At 46.2% G+C, this 25,790-nt stretch overlaps 1 protein-coding gene across 1 annotated transcript; it reads left to right on the top strand.

Annotated features, from left to right (window-relative positions):
• Positions 1–705: 705 nt before the first annotated feature.
• Positions 706–19,295, top strand: ELOA (elongin A). The gene is made up of 11 exons (XM_055262597.2): positions 706–2,660; positions 8,416–8,472; positions 9,258–9,364; positions 10,280–11,465; positions 11,842–11,953; positions 13,542–13,697; positions 13,805–13,902; positions 15,284–15,464; positions 15,714–15,825; positions 16,393–16,565; positions 18,915–19,295. The coding sequence occupies exons 1-11, from the start codon at positions 2,508–2,510 to the stop codon at positions 18,974–18,976; spliced, it is 2,397 nt and encodes a 798-aa protein (XP_055118572.1). The 5' UTR covers positions 706–2,507; the 3' UTR covers positions 18,977–19,295.
• Positions 19,296–25,790: the final 6,495 nt, after the last annotated feature.

The raw sequence follows: 25,790 nt of genomic DNA, 5'->3' as shown, positions 1-25,790 counted from the left end.
TCAAAAAAAAAACAAAAAAACAAAAAAACAAAAAAAAAAAAAAACAGAGAATTACACATGTATAATTAGCTGCTCGTCCTAGAAGTCATATATCCAGACCGGGCGTGGTGGCTCATGCCTGTAATCACAGCACTTTGGGAGGCTGAGGCGGGTGGATCACTTGAGGTCAGCAGTTCGAGACCAGCCTGGCCAACATGGTAAAACCCCGTCTTTACTAGAAATATAAAAATTAGCCGAGCGTAGTGGCGCATGCCTGTAGTCTCAGCTACTCGGGAGGCTGAGGCAGGAGAATTGCTTGAACCTGGGAGGCAGAGGTTGCAGTGAGCCCAGATCTCGCCATTGCACTCCAGCCTGGGTGACAGAGTGAGACTCTGTCTCAAAACAAACAAACAAACAAACAAAAAAAGTCATATATCCAAATGTAAGAGTACTTTGCAGGTAAGCCTGACTCAGGCTGACATAGGGGTGGCTGTGTGGGAGCAGCGCACCCACTCCAGGATCCCCCAGAAGCATTCATTTTTTCTTTCTTTCTGTTTTTTTGTTTTTTTCTGTTGCCAGGCTGGAGCAGTGGTGCGATCATGGCTCACTGCAGTCTTGATCTCCTGGGCTCAAGTGGTTCTCCTAACTCAGCCTCCCAAGTAGCTGGGACCACAGGCACGCACCACCATGCCTGGCTAATTTTAAAATTTTTATATTTTTTGTAGAGGCTGGGTCTTACTACGTTACCCAGGCTGGTCTCAAACTCCTGGGCTCAAGCAGTCCCCCGTCTTGACCCCCAAAGTGCTGGGATTACAGGCGTGAGCCACTGTGCCCAGCCTCATTGTTTCTTTTCATTTTGGTTATTGAGCTCTCTCTGGATAACATCTGCAGAATGTTCCATGTGTCCCGAGTATGTGCCAGGCCAATTACTCAGCAATTCTGCTTCAAGAATCAGTCTGTATTCCATTACAACAGTGCTACATTTTCAAAATGGGAGGAATATAAAATGTAAAAGTATTTGCTATGCAGAGGAGGGAGACGCTACTGCTGGGACTAGAATCGAAGTTTTCTCACACCCAGTTCAATGCCTTTTCTACAACATACCTCATTTGAGCCTTAGGGCACCAAGTGGATGGTCATTAGTCTTGTATGGACTTTACATCCAATGCTGATTATAAGGTCTAGATGATGCTAGGTGGCAGAGATTCAAAGTTGGACAGGTCGGTTACTGTACTTGATAAATAAACAGCCCAGTGGCAAGACAGATAAATAAACTGACCATTTATACCCTGAAAAGGTGGTCAGTTGCTCAGGGAACTGGGGGAGGGGCGCCAAATGGAGAAGTGGGGACATGGTAGGGAGGGCTTTTCAGCATAGTGAGTGAATGAATGCTCGTTTGAAGAAACAACTTGTGTTTAAGGTTTGTTTCTTCCAGAACTGGAATCCGGAAGAATCTCTGGGCTTTCCTGCTTTGAGGGAGAGATCAGGCTAGGTGCATTGCCAATTTGCTGCTGAAGATCTGATTAGGTTCTACTTTGATCTGATCAAATGAGATGTAATCAATGCTGGTACTTTAAGTGAGTTTGCAACTATTTAGTTGCTCTTTTTAGTAGTAATATGAGTAATGGTAAAACTTAGTGCTTTTAGGATGAGAGTAGACGGCCTGAAGAATAGCATCTTGGGCTCTTCTGATTCAAGCCCTACGGCTCATTGGCAGGTCATCAGAGGAAACATCTATCTATCTATACATTCATTCGAGAAGTATTTATTTAGTGCCTATGTGCCAGACACTGTTTGTGGGGAAAACAAGACACATGGGCTATTATTGCCTCATGGAAGGAACTAAGCTGTTTGGATTTTGAAAAATCCCTTTCTCTGGGCCTCAGTTCCTCGACCTGTTAAGAAATGTGCGCTCACAGTGGTCCTAGACATCTTAGATTCAGGTTCCATTTTCAGTTCTTTCCTGTCCTGCGGCCATCTGCAAGTTAATTTGGTCTCCCTGAACCTCAGTTTCCTCATCTGTAAAATTAAGATCATACAACTCGTTTCATCAGGTTGTACTGAGGCTGGAAAAGATAGTCTAACTACTGACGCATCGTGTGCTCAGCCTAGGGTGGCTGCTACCGCGTGTACCTGCGGACTCCTAGGACGGGCACCAGCCCGGGACCCCAGACAGGGTGTTGATTAGGGCGTGGCTAAGCCCCGGGCGGGAGAAAGCGTTGGGATTTATAAGGCCAGGGTCTGGCGCGGTGGCCTCATTCCGTCTTGAACTAGACCCTGGAGAGGTCTTCCAGGCTTGGGCTCAGCACGCGAGCACCGGGAGCGAGGGTGCCGGCGTCGGAGGCGCGTACGGCCCGAGCAGCCCCCAGCCCCCAGCGCGCACACTTGGGCCCGGGGCGCGAGGCGTGCGCGGCCGCCGGGTGGGCGCTGGGTACCGGGCCTTGGGGGCGGAGCCTGCAGCCTGCCGCCCCCCACACACCCCAGCCGAGGCCCGGAAGGGGCCAGGCGCGCTTCCGTCTCCGCCGGGGATGCACGGAGGGCGGAGCTGCGGCCCGAGGACGCGACGCGAGTCCAGTTCCGGCGAGGAGGCCGCGCCAGTGACAGCGATGGCGGCGGAGTCGGCGCTCCAAGTTGTGGAGAAGCTGCAGGCGCGCCTGGCCGCGAACCCGGACCCTAAGAAGGTGAGCAAGGCGGCGGCGCGTAGCGGGGTGGGCGTTGGGTCGGTGAGGGCCCCGTAACGGTCGCGGCCCGAGCGCAGCGGGGTTCGGGGGCTGGGACCCTGAGCCAGGCCCCGCGGGGCTGGGGTCGTGAAGTTCGCGGCCATTGACCGCTGCCCGCGCGTAGGGACCCCGTGCGTCGGGCGTCGGGACGCGGGGCCTCGGCCGCTCCCCCTCCCTCACGCGCCCGGGACGGGGGCGCGCCCGGTGCGGACACCGCGTGCCCAGTGCTTCCTCCCAGAGGCGCTCCGTGGCGTCCCGAGCCAGCTGTTTCCTGCGGGAGAGCGTGCCCGGGGCGGGAGGGCGCTGGCCGCCGTCTCGCTGGCCTCTCGGTGCCTGCGCTGGTGCCCGGCTCCCCGCGGGGCGGCGCGGACTTGCCAGCGGGTGCGTGTTCGCTGGGAAGAGGAGACGGGGCGCCCGAATGCTGCGGAGCCTGGGCTCGCGGTGTGGTCCGCGCCTCTCGGAGACGCGGTTACTACTCTCCGGCTGGATTATCAGCGCGTGGACCTTTCGCTCTCTCAGTGAATCCCTTTCAAAGCAGAATAAAGCCTCACGTCACCTAGGCATACTCCTGAAAACTTAGGTTGGAATTGAAAAAGAGGCGGGGGCCCGGGGTTGGAAGTCGCAGCTAGGTTTCCTTTTGGCCATTAATAGGAAGGTAAGAGCTACCGTTTCTCGTTGTTCGATTGATGGGCAACCATTTTTAATTGTAGTTAAGTAGTTTTTGTTGTTTATTGTACAAACTGAACATTAAGTTAAACGCGTTCTTGTACCTTTCCATCTTTCTGTCACTCACTTCTCTAGTCTCCAGGAGACAGTCTGGTGGTTGTCAGGATTTTTTTGTTGTTTTTGAGACGAGTCTTGCTCTGGTCGCCCAGGCTGGAGTGCAGTGGCGCGATCTCGGCTCACTGCAACCTCCGCCTCCCGGGTTCAAGCAGTTCTCTGCCTCAGCCTCCCGAGTAGCTGGGATTATAGGCGCCCGCCACCATGCCTGGCTAATTTTTGTAATTTTAGTAGAGACAGGGTTTCACCATCTTGGCCAGGCTGGTCTTGAACTTAGTTGTCAGGATTTTTTAAGTGGAAACACAACGATGAAAGCACTTATGTGTTTGGCATTCTCCGTCATCATTCTGGCCGGGGCGGGCAGTTCCAGGAGTTGGAGCTCAGTCCTGGTGGAAAAGGAAGTCGTGGAGGGAGCGCTAGGGCCATGGGGGAACTGCTCTGCTGAGCCTCTTCCTCACCTGCTGCTTCCTAGGACTAACCTGAAAGGCTAAGGTACTAGGCTGAAAGTCAGTGCTCAGAAAACCAATCGTCGTTCTTTGGAGTTTTTTTCCTTGAAGAGCCACTTTCTCTTTACCTTGTTCTAGCCTGTTGGAGATAGGGTTTCTCCAATTCCAAAGGCCGTACACAGCCTCTTACCATCAGACCACTTTTTAAGGCTCCTCGTTCATACCTAGCTCGAAGATTCACTTCTTCAGGAAGCCATTTTAGTTACAAATCTGGGAAAACTTAAATGCTTTCATTGTGCCATGTTTTCTGTTGCAGCTTCAGTACCGTACCTAGTGGTCAGGCATACCTACAAGTTTCTTTTTACAGTAACCCCTTGTGGACATCTAATAAATGGTCATTATTTTTTAGTACTAGTTTGTTTTCCTGAACACTGTAAGATCTGTGACTGACGTTTGGTACCTTAAAGCAATGCCATATAATAACTACCCACTATTTGTTCTTTATTTCTGTCAGATACAAATGTTCTATGTAGTGTCTACAGTCATTTTTTTTTTAACTAGAATTTAGATTTGGAAGTAGTTTTTCTATTAGTTGATTTGCATGAGATACAAAATTAGGAAAAGGCTTATTCCACCTCAACCTAGTTGAACTATTAGTGATTTTTTTTTTTTTTTTTTGAGGATTTGGGCTCTTTCTAGATAGAAAATCACCCTGAACTTCTAGCTTTGCATTGTGAAGTGAGCATCCTGAAGATGAGAAAATGTTGGGAGATCATTTTTGCCAAGGGCATAATAGTCGGCATTCAGAAATGAGTTAACTGCAGAGGGAAGATTGCAAGCTGTCATGTTGGCCTTGTTCCTCTCAACCTTCTGGTAACCTAACAAGCTCCTACAGGTTGTATGTGAAATTGCAAGATGATTATATAGCACTGTTGAATTTACAACCAGATCTTGCTTTCAAACCATTATTAGCCAAGGGTTTGATTCCACACCTATGTTCATGGATTTTTTGGTATTAGACATTGCTGTAACTCTGTTTTCACTTTTTCATCTATTATCTTGGCTCACTTGAGGGAGAAGGTATCAGCAGTCTAGGGCCACTTGGTTTCTGTTTTTATGTTTCATAGTTCATGGCTGGTAAAAGTTACCTGTCCTTAGGCCGAGTGCAGTGGCTCACGCCTGTAATCCCAGCACTTTGGGAGGCCGAGGTGAGTGGATCACCTGAGATCAGGAGTTCGAGACCAGCCTGGCCAACATGGTGAAACCCCTTCTCTACTAAAAGTACGAAAATTAGCCGGGTGTGGTGGCAGGCACCTGTAATCCCAGCTGCTCGGGAGGCTGAGGCAGGAGAACACTCGAACCCAGGAGGCAGAGGTTGCAGCGAGCCGAGATTGCGCCATTGCACTCCAGCCTGGGCAACAAGAGCGAAACTCCGTCTCAAAAAAAAAACAAACAAAAAAACACACAGTTGGCCGGGCGCAGTGGCTCACGCTTGTAATCACAGCACTTTGGGAGGCCAAGGCGGGTGGATCATCTGAGGTCAAGAGTTTGAGACCAGCCTGGCCAACATGATGAACCCCTGTCTCTACTAAAAATACAAAAATTACAGGCCGGGCGCGGTGGCTCACGCTTGTAATCCCAGCACTTTGGGAGGCCGAGGCGGGCGGATCACGAGGTCAGGAGATTGAGACCATCCTGGCTAACATGGTGAAACCCCATCTCTACTAAAAAAAAATACAAAAAATTAGCCGGGTTTGGTGGTGGGCTCCTGTAGTCCCAGCTACTCGGAGAGGCTGAGGCAGGAGAATGGCGTGAACCCGGGAGGCGGAGCTTGCAGTGAGCCGAGATCGCACCACTGCACTCCAGCCTGGGTGACAGAGCGAGACTCCGTCTCAAAAAAAAAAAAAAAAAAAAAACACAAAAAAATAAATAAATACAAAAATTAGTTGGTCATGGTGGTGGTGCCTGTAATCCCAGCTACTCGGGAGGCTGAGCCAGGAGAATCGCTTGAACCCAGGAGGCGGAGGTTGCAGTGAGCCGAGATGGCACCATTGCACTCCAGCCTGGAAAACAAGAGCAAAACTCCATCTCCAAAAAAAAAAGTTACTTGTCTTGTGTTACATTTTGCCTGTGAAAGCTACCAAGAACATTTTGATGGCAGGTGACATTAAAAATATTTTTTGCTTTTTTGGGTTGAAGGATTGTGCAGGGGACAACTGAGATGCCTCAACATGTACCCCGCAAATGTTTGATATTTCTCAATTGCCTGTTATCAGTTCTTACAAGCTCTACAGTTGGTACCTTGTTTGATAACAGCAAGTTTCGATCCACCTGAGGATGCCCAATGTGCCTTTGCCTTGTTATTGCTTTGTTCTTTCTTGAAATTTACTGAAAATAGAGGGGTTGTGAAGTCCTTTTTTCTCTTGTGTTAGACTAAATGAGTCTGAAAATCTTGAGGGTTTTAGTTTTATCTCCTTTTAAATCACCCCTAATAACCCAAAGTAAAGCAGAAAGACAGCATTTGTTCTTCCAGTCAGTGCTAGGCTTTGAGATAAACACACCCACAGTGACTTCCAGCCTCATCCTTAAATGTTGGCTTTGTAGAGGTCCTGGGACACCTTTGTCCCCTTGGTGACCTCCTTTACTATGTGGGTTCTGAACTGTCTAATCACATCACAGGAGGAGTTTTTCTGCTTTCTTGCAAGTACGCTAAGAAGTATATGTGCTGCCGCTCTATTTTCTTTTCCTAAGGACAGTGTTCTGATGTTGGATGCTTCTCCTGGCTTTACTTACTGTAGTAGACACATTTGACTTTCCAGCTTGTTAAGCAAGTTACCTAACCTGATTGGGTTCAGTTGCAATATCTGTAAAATGGGGAGAATAACATCCACTTTATAGAGTTGGTTAGTGGGGATGAAATGAGGTAACACACGTAAGAACTTAGTGCAGTAGCTGACACACAGTAGATGGTATGTGAATGTTCCCAACCTACCCCTTCCAAGGAATGGCATTATGAGAGAACCACTTGTTTTTGACCTTTTCAGTGATTTAAAATTTTCCTTTAAGTGAAGGAATTGGTATTAGTCTTTGCACCCATAGCTTGGGTGGCAAGAAACACAAAATTTTTCCTGAGTTGGATGGTGGTGGTGACAGCATTTGAAGTGGGGGATAATTTTCACTCAACTATGAAGGTGAAACTCCCTAGATATGCCACTTGGCCTCTTACTTGGTCTCAAGATTATCACTTGTAATCCAATTGCTGTGTCTGGTGACCATGTTAAGTAATGATTGAAGTGGAATGACCAGAAAAACAGACTTGTTACTCCACCTAATAGCAATATGGCATACCAATTATATCTGGGCCACACATGGTAAAAGAGCAGATCTTGTTATATAATATGTAAATGCAAAGGTAACTACAGTTATCTATTTTAAACTACTTGTATTTTGAAGCACTCCTTGTATGTATGTTTAGATACACATAGACATTTCCTAGAGAAAGGTATGGCCAGTCATAACTTTTGTTAGAGCAAGTAGGAATTGGCTGAGGAATATCTGGTTGAAGATCAAGGGCAGAACGCTAAAAGCTGTCAGTCGATGAATGAAATGATAAGTATTTAGTGAGCTTTCATAGTGTTCTAGACACTATGACTAAGGACTGCACATGGTTTGTCTCAGTGAATCCTCATAGTTTGTGAAATAGAGACAGGACCAAGTTCCTATTTTGCAGATGAAGTAACTGAAGTTTGAGGAGGTTTTTGACTTATTCAAGATCACCCATCAAGGAGTGACAGCCAGACTGTGAAGCCTGTCTCTGACTCCAGAACTCCATCTTAACAGCTCTGCTGTACTGATTTTCACCTAGTTTTAGGAACTATAGGAAGGAAATGTGGTCAAACCCAGATCACTTTTCTAATCTACCCAGGCATTTTGTGTCCACCATTAACATCAAAGCTCTGATTCTGACAACTCGAAATTGCTCTTGGCTTTACACTTATATAGAAGAAAACAATTCTGTTAAACACTGTGGCCCTTCTGGAAACATGATGGTCTTTTCCTGTAGAGGCCTTTTCTTCCTTTTACTTCCTCTGTGCCAGGTCCGTGGGTAATTCTCCTAAAATTGGTACCTTTCTCATAAATTCTATCAAAACTAGGGCAAAAATGATAGTTGTTGATGGCTTTTATCAGAGTTGGTAAGTTTTGATTCTCTTCTCTACATCTTATTTCCCCTTGGCGTAGCACAGTGGTTGAAAGCAGGGAGTCTAAAGCCACAGACCTGAGTGAATCTTGCCCCACTTGCATCTTGGGACAAGAAACATAACTTTTATGAGCCTATTTTCATACTTGTAAAATAGGGATATTACTTATTACTGTAAATAGGCATAATACTTATACTCATTACTGTAAATGGTTAGCACTAAGCACTTAATAATCAGATATTCTTGTTAAAGTGAATATGACTATTGAAATTAATGTTTTCTTCTCTGCAGCTATTGAAATATTTGAAGAAACTCTCCATCCTGCCTATTACAGTAGACATTCTTGCGGTAAGAAGTGTGTGACTTTAAATATTATATAATGATATCCCATTCCCTTCTCATTAGAGAGTGTGTAGAATAAGGTTACAAGTATGGGCTTTGGAAGTGAAAGAAACCAGACACAAAGGGCCATATATTGTCTGATTCCATTTATATGAAATGTCCAGAATAGGCAAATCCATAGACAGAAAGTAGATTAGTGGTTGCCAGGGGCTAGGAGAATTGGGAGGAACAGGATTTCTTTTTAGGGTAATGTAAATGTTCTGGAATTAGATGGTTATAATGGTTATACAATATTGTGAATGTTCTGGAAACCACTGAATTATGTACTTTAGTTAAAATGGTGAATATTGTCATGTGACTTTATTTCAAAATTAGAATTAAAAGAACATTGACTTTGGCATCACCTAGTCCCAGATTCAAATCTGAGTTCTATGACTTTAGGCTGTTCCTATGTAAAATGGGTCTGAATCCTGCTTCACAGAGTTATTGTAAAGACTGATTCAGAACTGTATGCAAAGCTCTTATCTTAGTGCCTAACACCTGCCCTAATCACTCTTGTTATTAAAGTTCTGAACTTGGTACGCTTTGCTACTATGTACCAAGAGGTTTGCTACTGTGTCATTAGAGATTTGGGGCATAGACACAAAGTAATTTAGTGTTAAGATTTGCAGGGTATGTTGTAGGAAGGAAGTATTGCTTGTTGAGTTTCTCAAAGTAGAAGGCCTTATTTCTTTAGAAAAAAAAGTGGCCTAGTTCCAGACCCCTCTAACAATTACTTTGTCAAATTTTAGGAGACTGGGGTTGGGAAAACAGTAAATAGCTTGCGAAAACACGAGCATGTTGGAAGCTTTGCCAGGGACCTAGTGGCCCAGTGGAAGAAGCTGGTTCCTGTGGAACGGTAAGAACATTTCTCTTTAGGTTTGTTCAATTTCATGGTTAAATTTACAGATAGAAAATATTTTCTTTATTATTTCTCTTTTGCCTTCTGAAACTGTTTTGCCTCAATTATAAAAATAATCCATGATCATTGTAGAATATTAGAAAATATTAAAAATATAAATCGGCCGGGCGCGGTGGCTCACGCTTGTAATCCCAGCACTTTGGGAGGCCGAGGCGGGCGGATCACGAGGTCAGGAGATCGAGACCAAGGTGAAACCCCGTCTCTACTAAAAATACAAAAAATTAGCCGGGCGCGGTGGCGGGCGCCTGTAGTCCCAGCTACTCGGAGAGGCTGAGGCAGGAGAATGGCGTGAACCCGGGAGGCGGAGCTTGCAGTGAGCCGAGATTGCGCCACTGCACTCTAGCCTGGGCGACAGAGCGAGACTCCGTCTCAAAAAAAAAAAAAAAAAAAAAAAAAAAAAAAAAAAAAATATATATATATATATATATATATATATAAATCAAAATTTCATATTTCTATCATGCAAAGACAAACGTTGTGAACATTTTGATATGTTTCTTTCTAACCGCTCCTTAAATGGCATTTTTTTTAGTTGTGAACTAGATAAATAACGAGCAGCCCCCATTTTATATAACAAATTAAACATGTCCTCATGTTTTAATAAATCTTCACATTTTCATGTATATGAGATATTTGATTTTTGCATCTTGTAGTTAAACTCACCATTTCTCATTTGGGTTTTCCCAGTTTTAAGACTTGAGTATCTTTAAGCATAACCCACTTACCTTCTTCTTAAGACCTTGTTGTTTCTAGCTCTGCATCTTCACTTCTTTGGTGAGTTCAGGTTCTGTGACTTTGTCCCTCAAGAAGCAAGACTTAGACCTACTTTGTCTGCTTTTTCTTTTATTTTAGAAATGCTGAGCCTGATGAGCAGGACTTTGAGAAGAGCAATTCCCGAAAGCGCCCTCGGGATGCCCTGCAGAAGGAGGAGGAGATGGAGGGGGACTACCAAGAAACCTGGAAAGCCACGGGGAGCCGATCCTATAGCCCTGACCACAGGCAGAAGAAACATAGGAAACTCACGGAGCTCGAGAGACCTCACAAAGTGTCTCATGGTCATGAGAGGAGAGACGAGAGAAAGAGGTGTCACAGAATGTCACCAACTTACTCTTCAGACCCTGAGTCTTCTGATTATGGCCATGTTCAATCCCCTCCATCTTGTACCAGTCCTCATCAGATGTATGTCGACCACTACAGATCCCTGGAGGAGGACCAGGAGCCCATTGTTTCACACCAGAAGCCTGGGAAAGGCCACAGCAATGCCTTTCAGGACAGACTGGGGGCCAGCCAAGAACGACACCTAGGTGAACCCCATGGGAAAGGGGTTGTGAGTCAAAACAAGGAGCACAAATCTTCCCACAAGGACAAACGCCCCGTGGATGCCAAGAGTGATGAGAAGGCCTCTGTGGTGAGCAGAGAGAAATCACACAAGGCCCTCTCCAAAGAGGAGAACCGAAGGCCACCCTCAGGGGACAGTGCAAGGGAGAAACCGCCCTCTAGTGGCGTAAAGAAAGAGAAGGACAGAGAGGGCAGCAGCCTGAAGAAGAAGTGTTTGCCTCCCTCAGAGGCAGCTTCAGACAACCACCTGAAAAAGCCAAAGCACAGGGACCCAGAGAGAGCCAAATTGGACAAAAGCAAGCAAGGTCTGGACAGCTTTGACACAGGAAAAGGAGCAGGAGACCTGTTGCCCAAAGTAAAAGAGAAGGGTTCTAACAACCTAAAGACTCCAGAAGGGAAAATCAAAACTAATTCAGACAGAAAGTCACTGGGCTCCCTCCCTAAAGTTGAGGAGACAGATATGGAGGATGAATTCGAGCAGCCAACCATGTCTTTCGAATCCTACCTCAGCTATGACCAGCCCCGGAAGAAAAAGAAAAAGATTGTGAAAACTTCAGCCACAGCACTTGGAGATAAAGGACTTAAAAAAAATGACTCTAAAAGCACTAGTAAAAACTTGGACTCAGTTCAGAAATTACCCAAGGTGAACAAAACCAAGTCAGAGAAGCCGGCTGGAGCTGATTCAGCCAAGCTGAGAAAGGTAACCCCTTCAGCCCCTTGGTGGCTTCCCACTCACAGCACCTGGCCCTGCAGAGTTCAGAGGATTGCCCTACCACTGTTGTCTTTAGCTTGCTTTTTGGGGGCCTGTTGAATTTCAGTGTGCAGTAATTTCCTCTGGGCTTCACTGGTTGTTAGGGTATATTGTACCCTAAATAAGAATTTTCTGCATTATTCTCTTGTGATGGGCCCATCTGTATTTATTTCCTGACTGAGGTGGTGTCAGACGTGACTGTGGCCCCCTCCAACCTGGATCTTCCTGTGCAAGATGTCCAGTTAATGCTCCCGGGAATAGACTGTAGGAAAGAGAGCTGTGCTCGTACTCACTGACTCTCCACCCATGGGTCTGTCCCCTGCAGGTGCCTGATGTGTTGCCGGTGTTGCCAGACCTCCCGTTACCCGCGATACAGGCCAATTACCGTCCACTGCCTTCCCTTGAGCTGATATCCTCCTTCCAGCCAAAGCGAAAAGGTAATTTTCTATATCTTCTTTTTCTTAATGGGAAAAAGATTTAAAAATTCAAGGCAGGGTGCAGTGGCTCACACCTATAATTCCAGCACTTTGGGAGGCTGAGGCAAGAGGATTGCTTGCGGCCAAGAGTTCTAAACCAACCGGGCGTGGTGGCTCACTCCTGTAATCCCAGCACTTTGGGAGGCCGAGGCGGGCGGATCACCTTAGGTAAGAAGTTTGAGATCAGCCTGGCCAACATGGTGAAACCCTGTCTCTACTAAAAATACAAAAATTAGCCAGGCATGGTGGCGCGTGCCTGTAATCCCAGCTACTCCAGAGGCTGAGGCAGGAGAATCACTTGAACCTGGGAGGTGGAGGTTGCAGTGGGCCGAGATTACACCATTGCACTGAAGCCTGGGCGACAAGAGCGAAACTCCATTTGAAAAAAAAAAGAGTTCTAAACCACCCTGGTCAACACAGCAAGATGCTGTCTCTACAAGAGAAAAAAAATAGCCAGGCGTGGTGGCACATCCCAGGTACTCGGTAGGCTGAAGTGGGAGGATCACTTGAGCCCAGGAGTTCAAGGCTGCAGTGAGCTATGATTGCATCACTGCACTCTAGCTTGGGTGACAGAGCAAGACTGTTTCAAAAACAAACAAACTTCTATCACCATAACATCAGATTTTTGATGCATTTCCTAAGTGCATAGACTCTGAAGTTTGATGGCTTGGGTTTGAATCCCAACTCTGGTTTCTGCAAGTTATATGACCTTGAGAAATATCTTAATTTCTTTGGACCTTAGTTATATATATTGTGTAAATGGGAGTTATAATGGTATCTGCCCCATAGGGCTCAGTTTATGAATTCAGAAGTGATGCCTTTTTGCTCTGGGTTTATCACATAGTAATTGTTTAGTAAATTGCTGCTGCTGTTATTAGCAGCCCTTTATCCTATGTGTTACATAGGATTTTTGTCTGAAAGAAAAAAATGTCTAATTTTCATAGCAAAAGAAGTGGAAGCCACATAAGGGTCCATCAGCAGGAGACTAACAGATAAATCATGGTTCATCTACACAGTGGCATCCTATGCCACAGTAAAAAAAAAAAAACGTGGAAAGTCTATGCACTGACATGGAATGATCTCTCAGATGTGGCAAATGAAAAAAAGCAATGTATGTAGTATGTTATTAATTGAATAATTGGCTTAAAAGGAATAAGATACATTTGCTCTTTTTTGTTGTTGCTGTTGAGAGTCTTGCTGTGTTGCTCAGGCTGGAGTGCAGTAGCTCCATCTTGGCTCACTGCAGCCTTCACCTCCTAGGTTCAAGCAATTCCTCTGCCTCAGCCTCCTGAGTAGCTGGGACTACAGGTACATGTTGGGCAGGCTGATCTCAAACTCTTGACCTTAGATGATTCGTCTGCCTTGGCCTCCTAAAGTGCTGGGATTACAGGAGCTTATTTTTAAATTCTCTGGAAGGATCTACAAAAATCTGTAGCGTGGATTGCCACTGGGAAAGGGAAGTGGGAGGCTGAAGAGGGTAGAAGGAGAGTTTTCACTGGATCACTTAGGGCCTTTTATAATTCCCTTTTGGGTTTTTCTTGCCCTGTAGCGTTCTCTTCACCCCAGGAAGAAGAAGAAGCTGGATTTACTGGGCGCAGAATGAATTCCAAGATGCAGGTGTATTCTGGTTCCAAGTGTGCCTATCTCCCTAAAATGATGACCTTGCACCAGCAATGCATCCGAGTACTTAAAAACAACATCGATTGTAAGTCACATGCTTCTCTCTAGCTCTCAAGCACATTGTAGCACTTGGAGCTTATCACTGGGTGGCTTGGCTGCTACTCAGTGTCTTCACCTTTGGTTTCTCTGCAGCAATCTTTGAAGTGGGAGGAGTCCCATACTCTGTTCTTGAACCTGTTTTGGAGAGGTGTACACCTGATCAGCTGTATCGCATAGAGGAATGCAATCATGTGAGTATTCTGTTTGGGTGGGAAGAGGGCAGTTTTCTGGCTTGTACCTCCAGAAATAGCTTTGTCCCTGTGACTCCGCTGTGGCTGAAGGGCAGATCGGTGGTCAGAACATTGTTCTGGGTATATTTGGTTTGCCACTGGGCCTTTAAACAAGCATGTTATTAGCACTTGCTCCTGGCACCTTAAGTGGGCCTCTTGGGCTAGGCAGGGTGGGATTCAAAGGGAGAAGAAAAACACTTTTAACACCTCCCTTGAGCTTGCCTAGTCATGAAGGTAAAGGGAGAATTCTGGCAGCAGAGTAGCTGGGACCCAGGGCGGGGAAAGCACTTTGTGACATCTGGTGATTGGCTGGATGTCTCTTTAAGAGACATCAAGATTTATCCAGAAATCCTCCTTAGGATGTAGGGTATACACATTTGATTGCATTAGCTGTCTCTCTTTAATTCTGAAAGTTCTATGACCTAACACCTTTTTTTTTTTTTCTGGAGACAGGGTCTACCTCTGCTGCTTAGACTCTGCAGTACAGTGGTCTAGTCATGGCTCACTGCATCCTTGAACTCCTGGGCTTAAGTGATCCTCCCAGTAGCTGGGACCACAAGCACATAACACCACACCTGGCTAATATTTTTATTTTTTGGAGAGATGGATTCTCAGACTCTTGGCTTCTGGAAGTGCCGGGATTACAGGCATGAGCCAACGCGCCTGGCCAATAACTTAACATCCTTCTTAGGTTGCCCCTTTGCCATCACAGTTCAGCGTAGTGTTGGGAAGTACCTGATTTGACTTGATCGCAGTTCTACCCTTTGCTGATTTTCTAAAGGAAAAGACTGATCTTACACTAATTTTTGTGATATCCTGTCACAGCCACCAAAAGCAACTAGCATAGTGCCTCGCACTTAGCATTTTTAAAATTTAGTGAGTTATTTTTTTTTCCTAGAATTGGGGTATTTTAACGTATTACTAAGATGAAGACCAAAAAATTATTGGGAAACTGGTCACTCCTAGGTAATTAAATAATCAGAAAAAGATATGGGGCCGGGCATGGTAACACACGCCTGTAATCCCAGCACTCTGGGAGGCCAAGGCAGGCAGATCACCTGAGGTCAGGAGTTCGAGACCAGCCTGGACAACATGGCAAAACCCCATCTCTACTAAAAATATAAAAAATTAGCTGGGCGTGGTGGTAAGCACCTGTAGTCCTGGCTACTTGGGAGGCTGAGGCACGAGAATCGCTTGAACCCAGGAGGCAAGGGTTGCAGTGAGCTGAAATTGCACCACTGCACTGCAGTCTATGCGACAGAGCAAGACTCTGTCTCAAAAAAAAAAAAAAGAAATATGGAAAAGTGCTTGTACACAAATGATGTCCTGGTTCTGGTTTCAGGTATTAATTGAAGAAACAGATCAATTATGGAAAGTTCATTGTCACCGAGACTTTAAGGAAGAAAGACCTGAAGAGTATGAGTCGTGGCGAGAGATGTACCTGCGGCTTCAGGACGCCCGAGAGCAGCGGCTACGAGTACTAACAAAGAATATCCAGTTCGCACATGCCAATAAGCCCAAAGGTAACGGAGACGGGAGAGCTGGGGGAGAACTGGCAGGATGAGTGTTCTGGTCAATAGCAGGGTATTGGTGGGCTTGGCTGGTGTAGGACTGCTCGCCCCTACATCAGGTAGCAGGGTGGGTATTTCTTCTGCCACCGCCCATTCTACCCTACAGTGGGGTTTCAGGGCACTCGAAAAGCCCGTGGATTGTTTAAATAACAGGAGCATCTCTGCTCAAGAAGGCAGATGTTCATCTCCATAATTCCACAGGCCGACAAGCAAAGATGGCCTTTGTCAACTCTGTGGCCAAGCCACCTCGTGACGTCCGGAGGAGGCAGGAAAAGTTTGGAACGGGAGGAGCAGCTGTCCCTGAGAAAATCAAGTAAGATCTGGGTTTTTACCTGGCTTTTGTGTGCTATCAACCCTTAGAGGTAGCCATGGCGGCAGGAAGCAAATTGCTTTTGGTGAAAGTGAGGCAGTGCAGACTGTGGGCTCTGGAGGCAGACCTCATCAGCTCAGCACTTCCCTCACCTCCCTCAGCCTCCGCTTCTTGGACTGCAGTGCAAGGTGATAATTACCCCTGCCTTAGGGTAGTCAAGATTAAGTGGAGAGCAAAGCCTGGCTTATGGGAAACATTCCCTTATGCTTTCCCTTTTCCCATCTAAACAAAAAACACATTTCTGCAATGACTGTTATTTTGTCTAAGCCACATTAGCCTTTTCAAAATACAAATTTATACCAAAACAGTGAAAAGTTAGTTGAGATTATCATTTATTCTGAAAGGATAATGCAAACATCTCTGAGCCACCACCAGAATCCAGGGTGATAGGGTCCACTGGTCAAAGCCACAAACAGGGTTAGTCATCCTCACACAGGCCTGCTTCAGGCTGTTCATGGTCAGGGCAGATTTCTTGTGCTTATGGCTAACTAGTGTTGTCCTGTGTTGCAGGATTAAGCCAGCCCCGTACCCCACGGGAAGCAGCCATGCTTCCGCCAGTAGCAACAGCTTTAACCCCAGCCCTGAGGAGCCAGCCTATGATGGCCCAAGCACCAGCAGTGCCCACTTGGCACCAGTGGTCAGCAGCACTGTTTCCTATGATCCTAGGAAACCCACTGTGAAGAGTAAGTAACTTGGAGTTCCTGCTCAAATATTACTTCAGAACTAGTTTTTAACTCTCAATGTCATTATTCACTGTATTACATTTTGTGGACTGCATATTGCATGTGCATGATGCCTTGCACATAGCTGGTCTGAATGTCAGTCCCTCCTTCCCCTGCTTTGTCCATAGTGCACTATATCTCTTAAATAATTACAGTGAGTCTGGGTGCAGTGGCTCATGCCTGTAGTCTCAGCACTTTGGCAGGCTGAGGCAGGAGGATCCCTTGAATCCAGGAGTTTAAGACCAGCCTGGACAACATAATGAGACCCTCTACAAAAAATTAAAAAATTGGGCTTAGTGGTACATACCTGTAGTCCCAGCTACTCAGGAGACTGAGGTGGGAGGATTTTTTGAGATGGAGTCTTGCTCTGTCACCCAGGCTGGAGTGCATGGCACGATCTCGGCTCACTGCATGCTCCGCCTCCTGGGTTCATGCCATTCTCCTGCCTCAGCCTCCCGAGTAGCCGGGACTAGAGGCGCCCACCACCACGCCCACCTAATTTTTTCATTTTTTAGTAGAGATGGGGTTTCACCATGTTAGCCAGGATGGTCTCGATATCCTGACCTCATGATCTGCCCGCCTTAGCCTCCCAAGTGCTGGGATTACAGGTGTGAGCCACCGCGCCCGGCCGACCCTGTCTCTGGAAAAAAAAAAAAGTGAAAGTAGAAAATAGTATCTAGCCAGGCATGGTCCCCGTCTCTATTAAAAATAGAAAAATTAGCCCACCATGGTGGCACGTGCCTATAATCTCAGCTACTTGGGTGGCTGAGACAGGAGAATTGCTTGAACCTGGGAGGCAGAGGTTGCGGTGAGCCAGGATTGTGCCACTGCCCTCCAGCCTGGATGACAGAGTGAGACGCTGTCTCTAAATAAATCAATAAATATCATTGTGAATGACCATTTTGGCACTCTTCTTTTTTCACCTAAATGTAAACTTACTTCTCTAGGCAGTACCACAGTGTTCATAATTACTAATATTAACAGCTAAATGACAGGCCCTCTTACTGTTTTTCTATAATCTTATAACTCTAGCTTCCAAATATTTATTCTTTATATCTAATTGGGTCTTCCATTTTTTTTGTTTGTTTGTTTGAGTCAGAGTCTCACTCTGTCGCCTGGGCTGGAGTACAGTGGCGTGATCTCGGCTCACTGCAACTTCCACCTCCCGGATTCAAGCGATTCTCCTGCCTCAGCCTCCCAAGTAGCTGGGATTACAGTTGCCCGCCACTACGCCCAGCTAATTTTTTGTATTTTTAGTAGAGACGGGGTTTCACCATGTTGGCCAGGCTGGTCTTGAACTCCTGACCTTGTGTTTCGCCTGCCTCAGCCTCCCAAAGTGCTGGGATTACAAGCGTGAGCCACCATGCCCGGCCGTCTTCCAAATATTTATTCTTTATATCTAGTTGCGTCTATTTTGTATTTTGTTAACTTTATTACCATAGACTATCCCCAGTATCCTAAGGGGATGTCCTAACTTAAGTCTTATTCTGTATTAATTGCAGGGCCCATGGGAGGGTGGGAGTCCTGGCTTGAGCTGCAGCTATGCTCAGATTAAACCATTCAGGAGGCAGGCTGGCCTTCCTTAGGCAGTACTTGCATAGCCACCTTAGACCTGTTTCTACACTGGACAGATTGGGGGTAGACGTGCTGTTTACTGGTTTGGCTATTTGTGAGGCAAAGTTAAGTTATGACTGAGTATGGCCTTTAGAGTCTGGCAAGGGCCCGGGTGCAGTGGTTCACACACACCTGTAATCCCAGCACTTTGGGAGGCTGGGGTAGGAGGGTGCTTGAGCCCAGGAGATTGAGACCAGCCTTAGCAACATGGTGAGACCCTGACTCTACAGAAAATAAAAAAATTATCCAGCCATGGTGGCACACTCCTGTAGTCTCAGCTACTCTGGAGCCTAGGAGGTAGAGGCTACAGTGTGCTGTGATTGTGACACTGCACCCTAGCCAGGGTGACAGAGTGAGACACTCTCTTTACAAAAATAAAAACAAGAAAGTCTGACAAAGATTGAATTGTAATTCTGTACCTTACTGTACAACCATGGGCAAGTTGGCCGGGCTCTCTGAGCCTTGGTGCAGGTGGTTAGAGAGAGTGGTTGTTAATGCCCCTGGCAGGTCCTCCGAAAGTGTCTGCTCTGTGCTGTTGCTTTTATTGCATTGTGAACAGAGGAGATAGTTACTACTTGTATCTCTGCCTGGTGGTGCACAGCCAAGAATAGCAGAGCTGGCTTTGACTGTAAACCACTGGGGGTGTGTCTGAGCCTCCACAGCTCTGAGACAGCTGCCTTGTTTCTCTTTTCACAGAAATTGCCCCAATGATGGCCAAGACGATTAAAGCCTTCAAGAACAGATTCTCCCGACGATAAACTGAGGACTTGCCTTGGAAGTGGAATCTGGGGAGGCAGGAGTACAAGGACAGTGGGGGTTGGGGAATGGAATTCTACAGGAGACTGGAGTCTTGCTTTGTGGATCCTGCAGTCTGCAGGTGCTGCCCCTGGGAACCTGCGTGCCGCAGCCCCGCCTTCCTGCCTGGAGCACACTTCAGAATTCTGAAGAAGATGTGAAGCCTCTGTCTCACTGAGGATTTTAAAGGTCAATTATACTTTTGTTGTTCATTAGCATCTTTGTAAACTATAAGACATAGTTTTAATTAATAAATATTGCCCCCAGATTGTATTTATATTATCCCCCAGGTTTGTTTTTGTTTTTTGTCCTCTACCACACATTTAGCCTTTTATCTTCCAGGTCCTTATTAAAATCAGATGAAAGCCTAGTGAAAGCCATTCTCCTGCCCCAGCTCAGCTCTGAGTGGACTCTGGTCCAGACAGAGGACTGGGCATCTCCAGAGCCTGCACAGTACCTGCTGCACATAGGGCAAGGAATGAGCACTAGACCGCCCGTCCCCAAGGGAGCCTCAGTGGGGCGACAGGGTGCTCGGCGGACTCCACCTCAGGCCCTCCCCAGTGTCACTGCGTATTCCTGTGCAGGTGCATCTCTTTCTTACTCACTAACTGGTATTTATTAAGGGAGGTGCTCTAGGTCTGGAGCCTTTCCCTCATCCTTTTTGCGAGTCTCCACCTTTTTTTTTTTTTTTTTCTTTGAAGCTCACTAGAGGACACAGAACCTTGGGAGACTGATTTGCACAGAACTCCCCACCTCCCACTTTTACAATTTCCAGTTTCTGATTGAAAATTTTAGGGTTTCCCCTCACTGCCCTTCCCTATCTTTCCTTCCCCTCAACAGCATGAAGGAAAAACACACACATGGCAGGGCTGTTTGTAGCACTGAATGCAACTTTAGACATTTAAAAGCCAGCACTTTAATCTCTTGTTCTCTGTGAATCACTATGAGAAGTGAATGGTTTTAAAAGCTGTAATGCTATGTTGGAAATTGGTTTGTTTTGCCTTTTATTGAAAAGGTAAGATCATGTGATTGGAAGAACACAACTGTTGGCTTGGGAAGAGAACTTTGCTGTTGAAGTGTTTTCTACCTTCTGAGTGTTTAAGGCAAGATTTGGAGGGAAGGACCAGCTTAGGGAGAGTGTCTGAGCCACAGCGCCAGGATGGGGGAAACCACATGGGATCCATCAAGTTCCAGTTGAACAGGAGCAAGATCAGAACTTAGGAGGGCAGTGTCAGCTCCCTTGTTGGCTGTCAAGGAACACTGATCTAGTAGAAACCCACTTGGTTGTGACCGAGGTGTAGAGGTAGATGCCATACATTTGAGATATGCGTCCTTAAGGAACCTGAAAAGCAGACTGAGGGGATGGTAAGTGTGACAGCCTGACAAGTTTTCTCAAAGCCCAAGATACAGAGCCAGTGTTTTCTGTAACTGGAGACCTCAGTTAGGCCAACTTTGAATTCCAGAGCAACCTAGGAAGTCTATTCAGCAGAAACTTGACATCATTCAGTGTGTATTGCTGTGCAGGGTGCCTATTGTGACAAGACACAAACGTTACTGTTTTAACTTGCTGTATTTTTGAATGGGTAAAGCATTACTTCTCTTGGTCACTTGTACCACCATTCCACCCCTATCCCTAGCCTGCCCCACAAATCTAATATTAGGAAGCCTCTTACCTGAAACCAAATGAACATTTGGGTCAGGTGCCAGATGTCTGCTGCCTAGAATAGCTTTTTCTAGGTGTCTACCACCTTGAATTTGTCTCTTAACTGTGTGTTCAAGTCTTTGTCATTGAAACTAGTTTTTCATATCTTAGATTCAGTTGTGTATGATTTAATTTCCCTTATTAGGAGTCTTTAGGCAGGGAGGGAAGAAAAGACAGATTTGTTCATAGCAATGTCAGTATCCATTTTGGCACATAAAGATTTTTGATGAATGCTGTTTGCATAGAGCCAGATGTTTTCCCCTCCCCCAAGAGTATCTACATCAGGGATGTGACTTGGTGTGAAGAGTCAGGGGAAAGAGGAAAAACCCAATTTCTAAATGACCTCCTTGCCCAGCTTACTAAAATGGCTGCAGAGCAGACACAGGATGAATTTGAACCTGACACAGGATGAATTTGAACCTTTGGTCTCATTTATGGAAAAACTTGTGCAATTTTTTTTCTGTGCTACACTACATACAAATCACCAAATTACAAATTACCCCTTTGTGATCCTTGGTGTACTGAGCAGTTCCTTTGGGGCTTTTTCTTTCTGGGAAGCGGGAGGGAAAGGAGCAAGGTGTCTTCCTGCTCTTCATTTGTATTTTGGTCCCAAAATGTAAATACAATTTTCTATGTTACTTTTTTGTGGTAACTACCAAGATGAATATTTTAATTAGATAAGTTATAAGAAAAGGAAAATTCCATGTCTAAATAAAAAACAAACTCCATATGCTGTGTCTTCCTTACTTACAGTGTCAGTGGAAAGAAGTTAGAAAATGCCTGATTCTTGGACTGTTTAAGGCAGATAATTTTTTTTTTTTTTTTTTGAGATGGAGTTTCGCTCTCGTTGCCTAGGCTGACGTCTGGAGGAGGCGACCTCGGCTCACCGCAACCTCCTAAGGCAGAGATCTTAATCAGCATCCTTGGGCTGGGCCTTAAACGATGCCGAATTTCTGCTGGTAACATAGTAGGAAGAGGAAAGAGGAATTTCAGTGGGAAAGAATTCTGTGAGCAAAGGGAGGGAACTCAGCATTTGCAGGGAACAGGCACTGTCTCTTATTATACTTGGAACCCTGGTAACCCCATCTTAAAATTAGAAACTGGTTCAAAGGGGTGAAATGGGGCCAGGCATGGTGGTTCATACCTGTAATCCCAACACTGTGAAGAGCGGAGGCAGGAGGATTGCTTGGGCCCAAGAGTTTAAGACCAGCCTGAGCAACATATTGAGACCCTGTCTCTAGAAAAAGATTAAAAATTAGCCAGGTGTGATGGTGCACCTATAGTCCCAGCCACGTGGGAGGATGAGGTGGGAGGATCACTTGAGCTTGGGTGGTCGAGGCTACAGTGAGCTGTGATTATGCCACTGCACTCCAGTCTAGGTGACAGAGCAAGACCAGCCTGGGCAACATGGCAAAACCCCATCTCTTTTTTTGTCTCAAAAAAAAACCAGGTAGGGGGTTAGGAGGGACTGTGGCTCATACCTGTAATCCCAGCACTTTGGGAGGCCAAGGTGGGTGGATTGCTGGAGTTCAAGAGTTCGAGACCAGCCTTGGCAACATGGCGAAACTCTATCTCTACAAAAGATACAAAAAAAACTAGCTGGGTGTGGTGGCACACACCTTTAGTCCCAGCCACTCAGGAGGCTGAGGTGGGAGGATGGCTTGAGCCCAGGAGGTTGAGGCTGCAATAAGCCATTATTGACACTGCACTCCAGCATGGGCGACAGAGCAAGACCCTGTCTCCAAAAAAAAAAAAAAAGCAAAAAACAAACGGGGGGTGGGGGGGAAGGAGTGAAATTAACATGGCCAAGTTGCGTAGCTAATAAAGTGGCAAAAGGAAGGATTTGACACCATGATTCTCTAACTGCAAGGTTTGTGCCACTCTGCCTTTCAGTTTCCACAGGCTGTGCGGGACCAGTAGGTCTCAGCTTACACGGGCGTTCTAATGAGAACAGAAGGAACATGAGTACAGGAAAGTCGTGCCAGCAAGGACTTAATGAGAACCTGCTGTGGTGGCTCTGGCTGAGCTGCAGGAGCTTTAGCACTTGCTAATGGAGCCACAGATTTGGCTTCAACCCTGCATACAGCCAGGGGATTGGACCTTCCATCAAACATACAAATCTGTCCTTTATCGATTAATTAAACATTTGCTGAGCCAGGACCTGTATTAGACCTTAGGATATGGAGTAATAGACTCTGACACTTACAGTTGGGGAGGAGTAACTGACTTTATTGATTATGCACCTACTAGGTGCCACCATTCCTTCTTGTGTACACTGCCTCTGTTATCACAATGATCCTGTGAGGTAAACAGTCATGGCCCCATTTTAAAAATGACAATTTAATCTTGGTAAATCCAGGGGATTAAAAAAATAAAAATGAGAACTTAAGTCACCATAGTGTCTGTAGAAATAAATTTTTAAAAATTGTTTTAATGAAAATGAGAAAACCGAAGCACAGAGAGATGAAGAACTTGCCTAAGGTCACAGAATCAGTGAGCAGTGGTGCTATGTATTGGCCTGACTCCAAAACACATGCGCTCAGTCACATTTACCATCTCATACACTGACACACATACCCAATTTGGCCTCTGAAGCAAAGCCGACCTCCAAAACAAAAGATGCCTGAGCCAAGGCCACAGTCGTTTCTTTTTTTTTTTTTTTTTAATTCTTTTTTTGTGACGGAGTCTTGCTCTGTTGCCCAGGCTGGTGTGCAGTGGCACGATCTCGGCTCACTGCAGCCTCAGCCTCCCGAGTAGCTGGGGTTACAGACATGTGCCACCACGCCCAGCTAATTTTTATATTTTTAGTAGAGACAGGGTTTCACCATGTTGGCCAGGCTGGTCTCGAACTCCCAACCTCAAGCCATCTGCCCGCTTTGGCCTCCCAAAGTGCTGGGATTACAGGTGTGAGCCACCGTGCCCAGCCTAAAAATTCTTTACCCTGAAGTTCAACAGTCATTTCTAAGAATGATATCTTTTTGTCTGCTTCATGTAACTGATGCCCAGCAGAATCCTACCTGGCTTATCAACTTGACAGATGCCCCCATCACAGGGTTTCTCATCCACTTTCATCTCTTTCTGGTTATTTGCTAAATGGTGAAACAGTTTGTCTTCAGAGGCCCCTGGACTTCTTTCTCTCACTCTTTTTTTCTTTTTGAGACAGTCTCACTCTGTCACCCAGGCTGGAGTGCAGTGGTGGGATCTTGGCTCACTGCAGCCTCAACCTCCCAGGCTCAAGTGTTCCTCCCACCTCAGCCTCTCAAGTAGCTGTGACTACAGATGTGCACCACCACTCCCAGCTAATTTTTTGGTATTTTTTTTTTGGAAGAGATGGAGTTTTGCCGTGTTGCCCAGGCTGGTCTCAAACTCGAGCTCAATCAGTCTACCTTGGCCTCTCAAAGTGCAGGGATTACAGGCATGGGGCACCTCGCCCAGTCCCCTGAACTTCTCTATGATGTCTATTGTCTCAACTCTTTTCAAAGACTAAGGAAAGTTCCAGCCATCAAAATTTTACTATCACTGTATCTGTCTCTCAAGCACAGAGTCTTGGGTTGGGGCCTCAGAATATGCATTTAAAAAGACGCAACTCAAGTGTTATGGACTAAATGTTTGTGTCCCCCCAAAATTCCTATGCTGAAATCCTAAGACCCAATGTGACAGTATTAGATGGGCCTTTGGAGGTAATCAGGTCACATGGGTAGAGGCTTCATGAATAGGATTCTCCCTCATAAGAGAAATGAGAGTTTGCTCTTGCTCCTTGTTCTCCACCATGTGAGGAAATGAGAAGACGGCAGTCTGCAAACCAGGAAGAAGGCCCTCACCAGACACAGAATTGGCCAGCACCTTGATCTTGGACTTCCAGCCTCTGGAACTGTAAGAAGTAAATGTTTGTTGCCTAAGCCAGTTTATGGTAAGTTGTTAAAGCAGCCTGAACTGACTGAGACACTAAGCAATTTTTTTTTTTTTTTTTTTGGTGAAGTCTCACTCTGTCACCCAGGCTGGAATGCAGTAGCTGGATCACTCTCGGCTCACTGCAACCTCCGCCTCCCAGGTTCATGTGATTCTCCTGCTTCAGCCTCCCTAGTAGCTGGGACTACAGGCGTGCACCACCAACTTTTGTACTTTTAGTAGAGATGGGTTTCACCATGTTGGCTAGGCTGGTCTTGAACTCCTGACCTCAGGTGAGATCAGGTGAGATCCACCTGCCTCAACCTCCCGAAGTGCTGGGATTACAGGCATGAGCCATTGTGCCTGGCCTGACACTAAGCACTTTTTTTTTTTTTTTTTTTTTTTGAGATGGAGTCTTGCTCTGTTCCCCAGACTGCCAGACTGGAGTGCAGTGGCGTGATCTCAGCTCACTGCAACCTCTGCCTCCCAGGCTCAAGCAATTCTCCTGCCTCAGCCTCCCAAGTAGCTGGGATTATAGGCATGCGTCACTACGACCCGGCTAGTTTTTGTATTTTTAGTAGAGATGGGGTTTCACCATGTTGGCCAGGCTAGTCTTGAACTCCTGACCTCAAATGATCCACCTGCCTCTGCCTCCCAACGTGCTGGGATTACAGTCATGAGCTACCACACCCGGCTGACACTAAGCAATTCTTAAAATGTACACTGAAGTTTGAGAACTGCTCCAGAGAATTTGCCACAGTGGAATAGCTCTTCACAGCAGGTCCCTAGGTCAGGACTAGGAAGCTTGTTGATTTAGTACTAAGCAAATACTTGCATTGCCTCCCACTCTGTGTCACTGACTAAGTCAGACATGGCAGGCTGGGGACAGTGGCTCACAGCTGTAATCCCAGCACTTTGGGGGACCAAAGTGAGAGATTGCTTGAGTCCAGGAGGTTGAAACTAGCCTGGGCAACATAGTGAGATCTCGTCTCTAAAAAAATAAAATATTAGGCCAGGTGTGGTGGCTCATGCCTGTAATCCCAGCACTTTGGGAGGCTGAGGCGGGCGGATCACCTGAGGTCAGGAGATCAAGACCAGCCTGACCAACATGGAGAAACCCCATCTCTACTAAAACAAAATTAGCCGGGCATGGTGGCGCATGCCTGTAATCCCAGCTACTCAGGAGG

The sequence above is a fragment of the Symphalangus syndactylus genome, chromosome 22, assembly GCF_028878055.3.
Source record: "Symphalangus syndactylus isolate Jambi chromosome 22, NHGRI_mSymSyn1-v2.1_pri, whole genome shotgun sequence".
Lineage (NCBI taxonomy): Eukaryota > Metazoa > Chordata > Mammalia > Primates > Hylobatidae > Symphalangus > Symphalangus syndactylus.
Note: the sequence above shows the minus strand (reverse complement) of the source record. Positions and strands in the feature narration are given on the sequence as shown.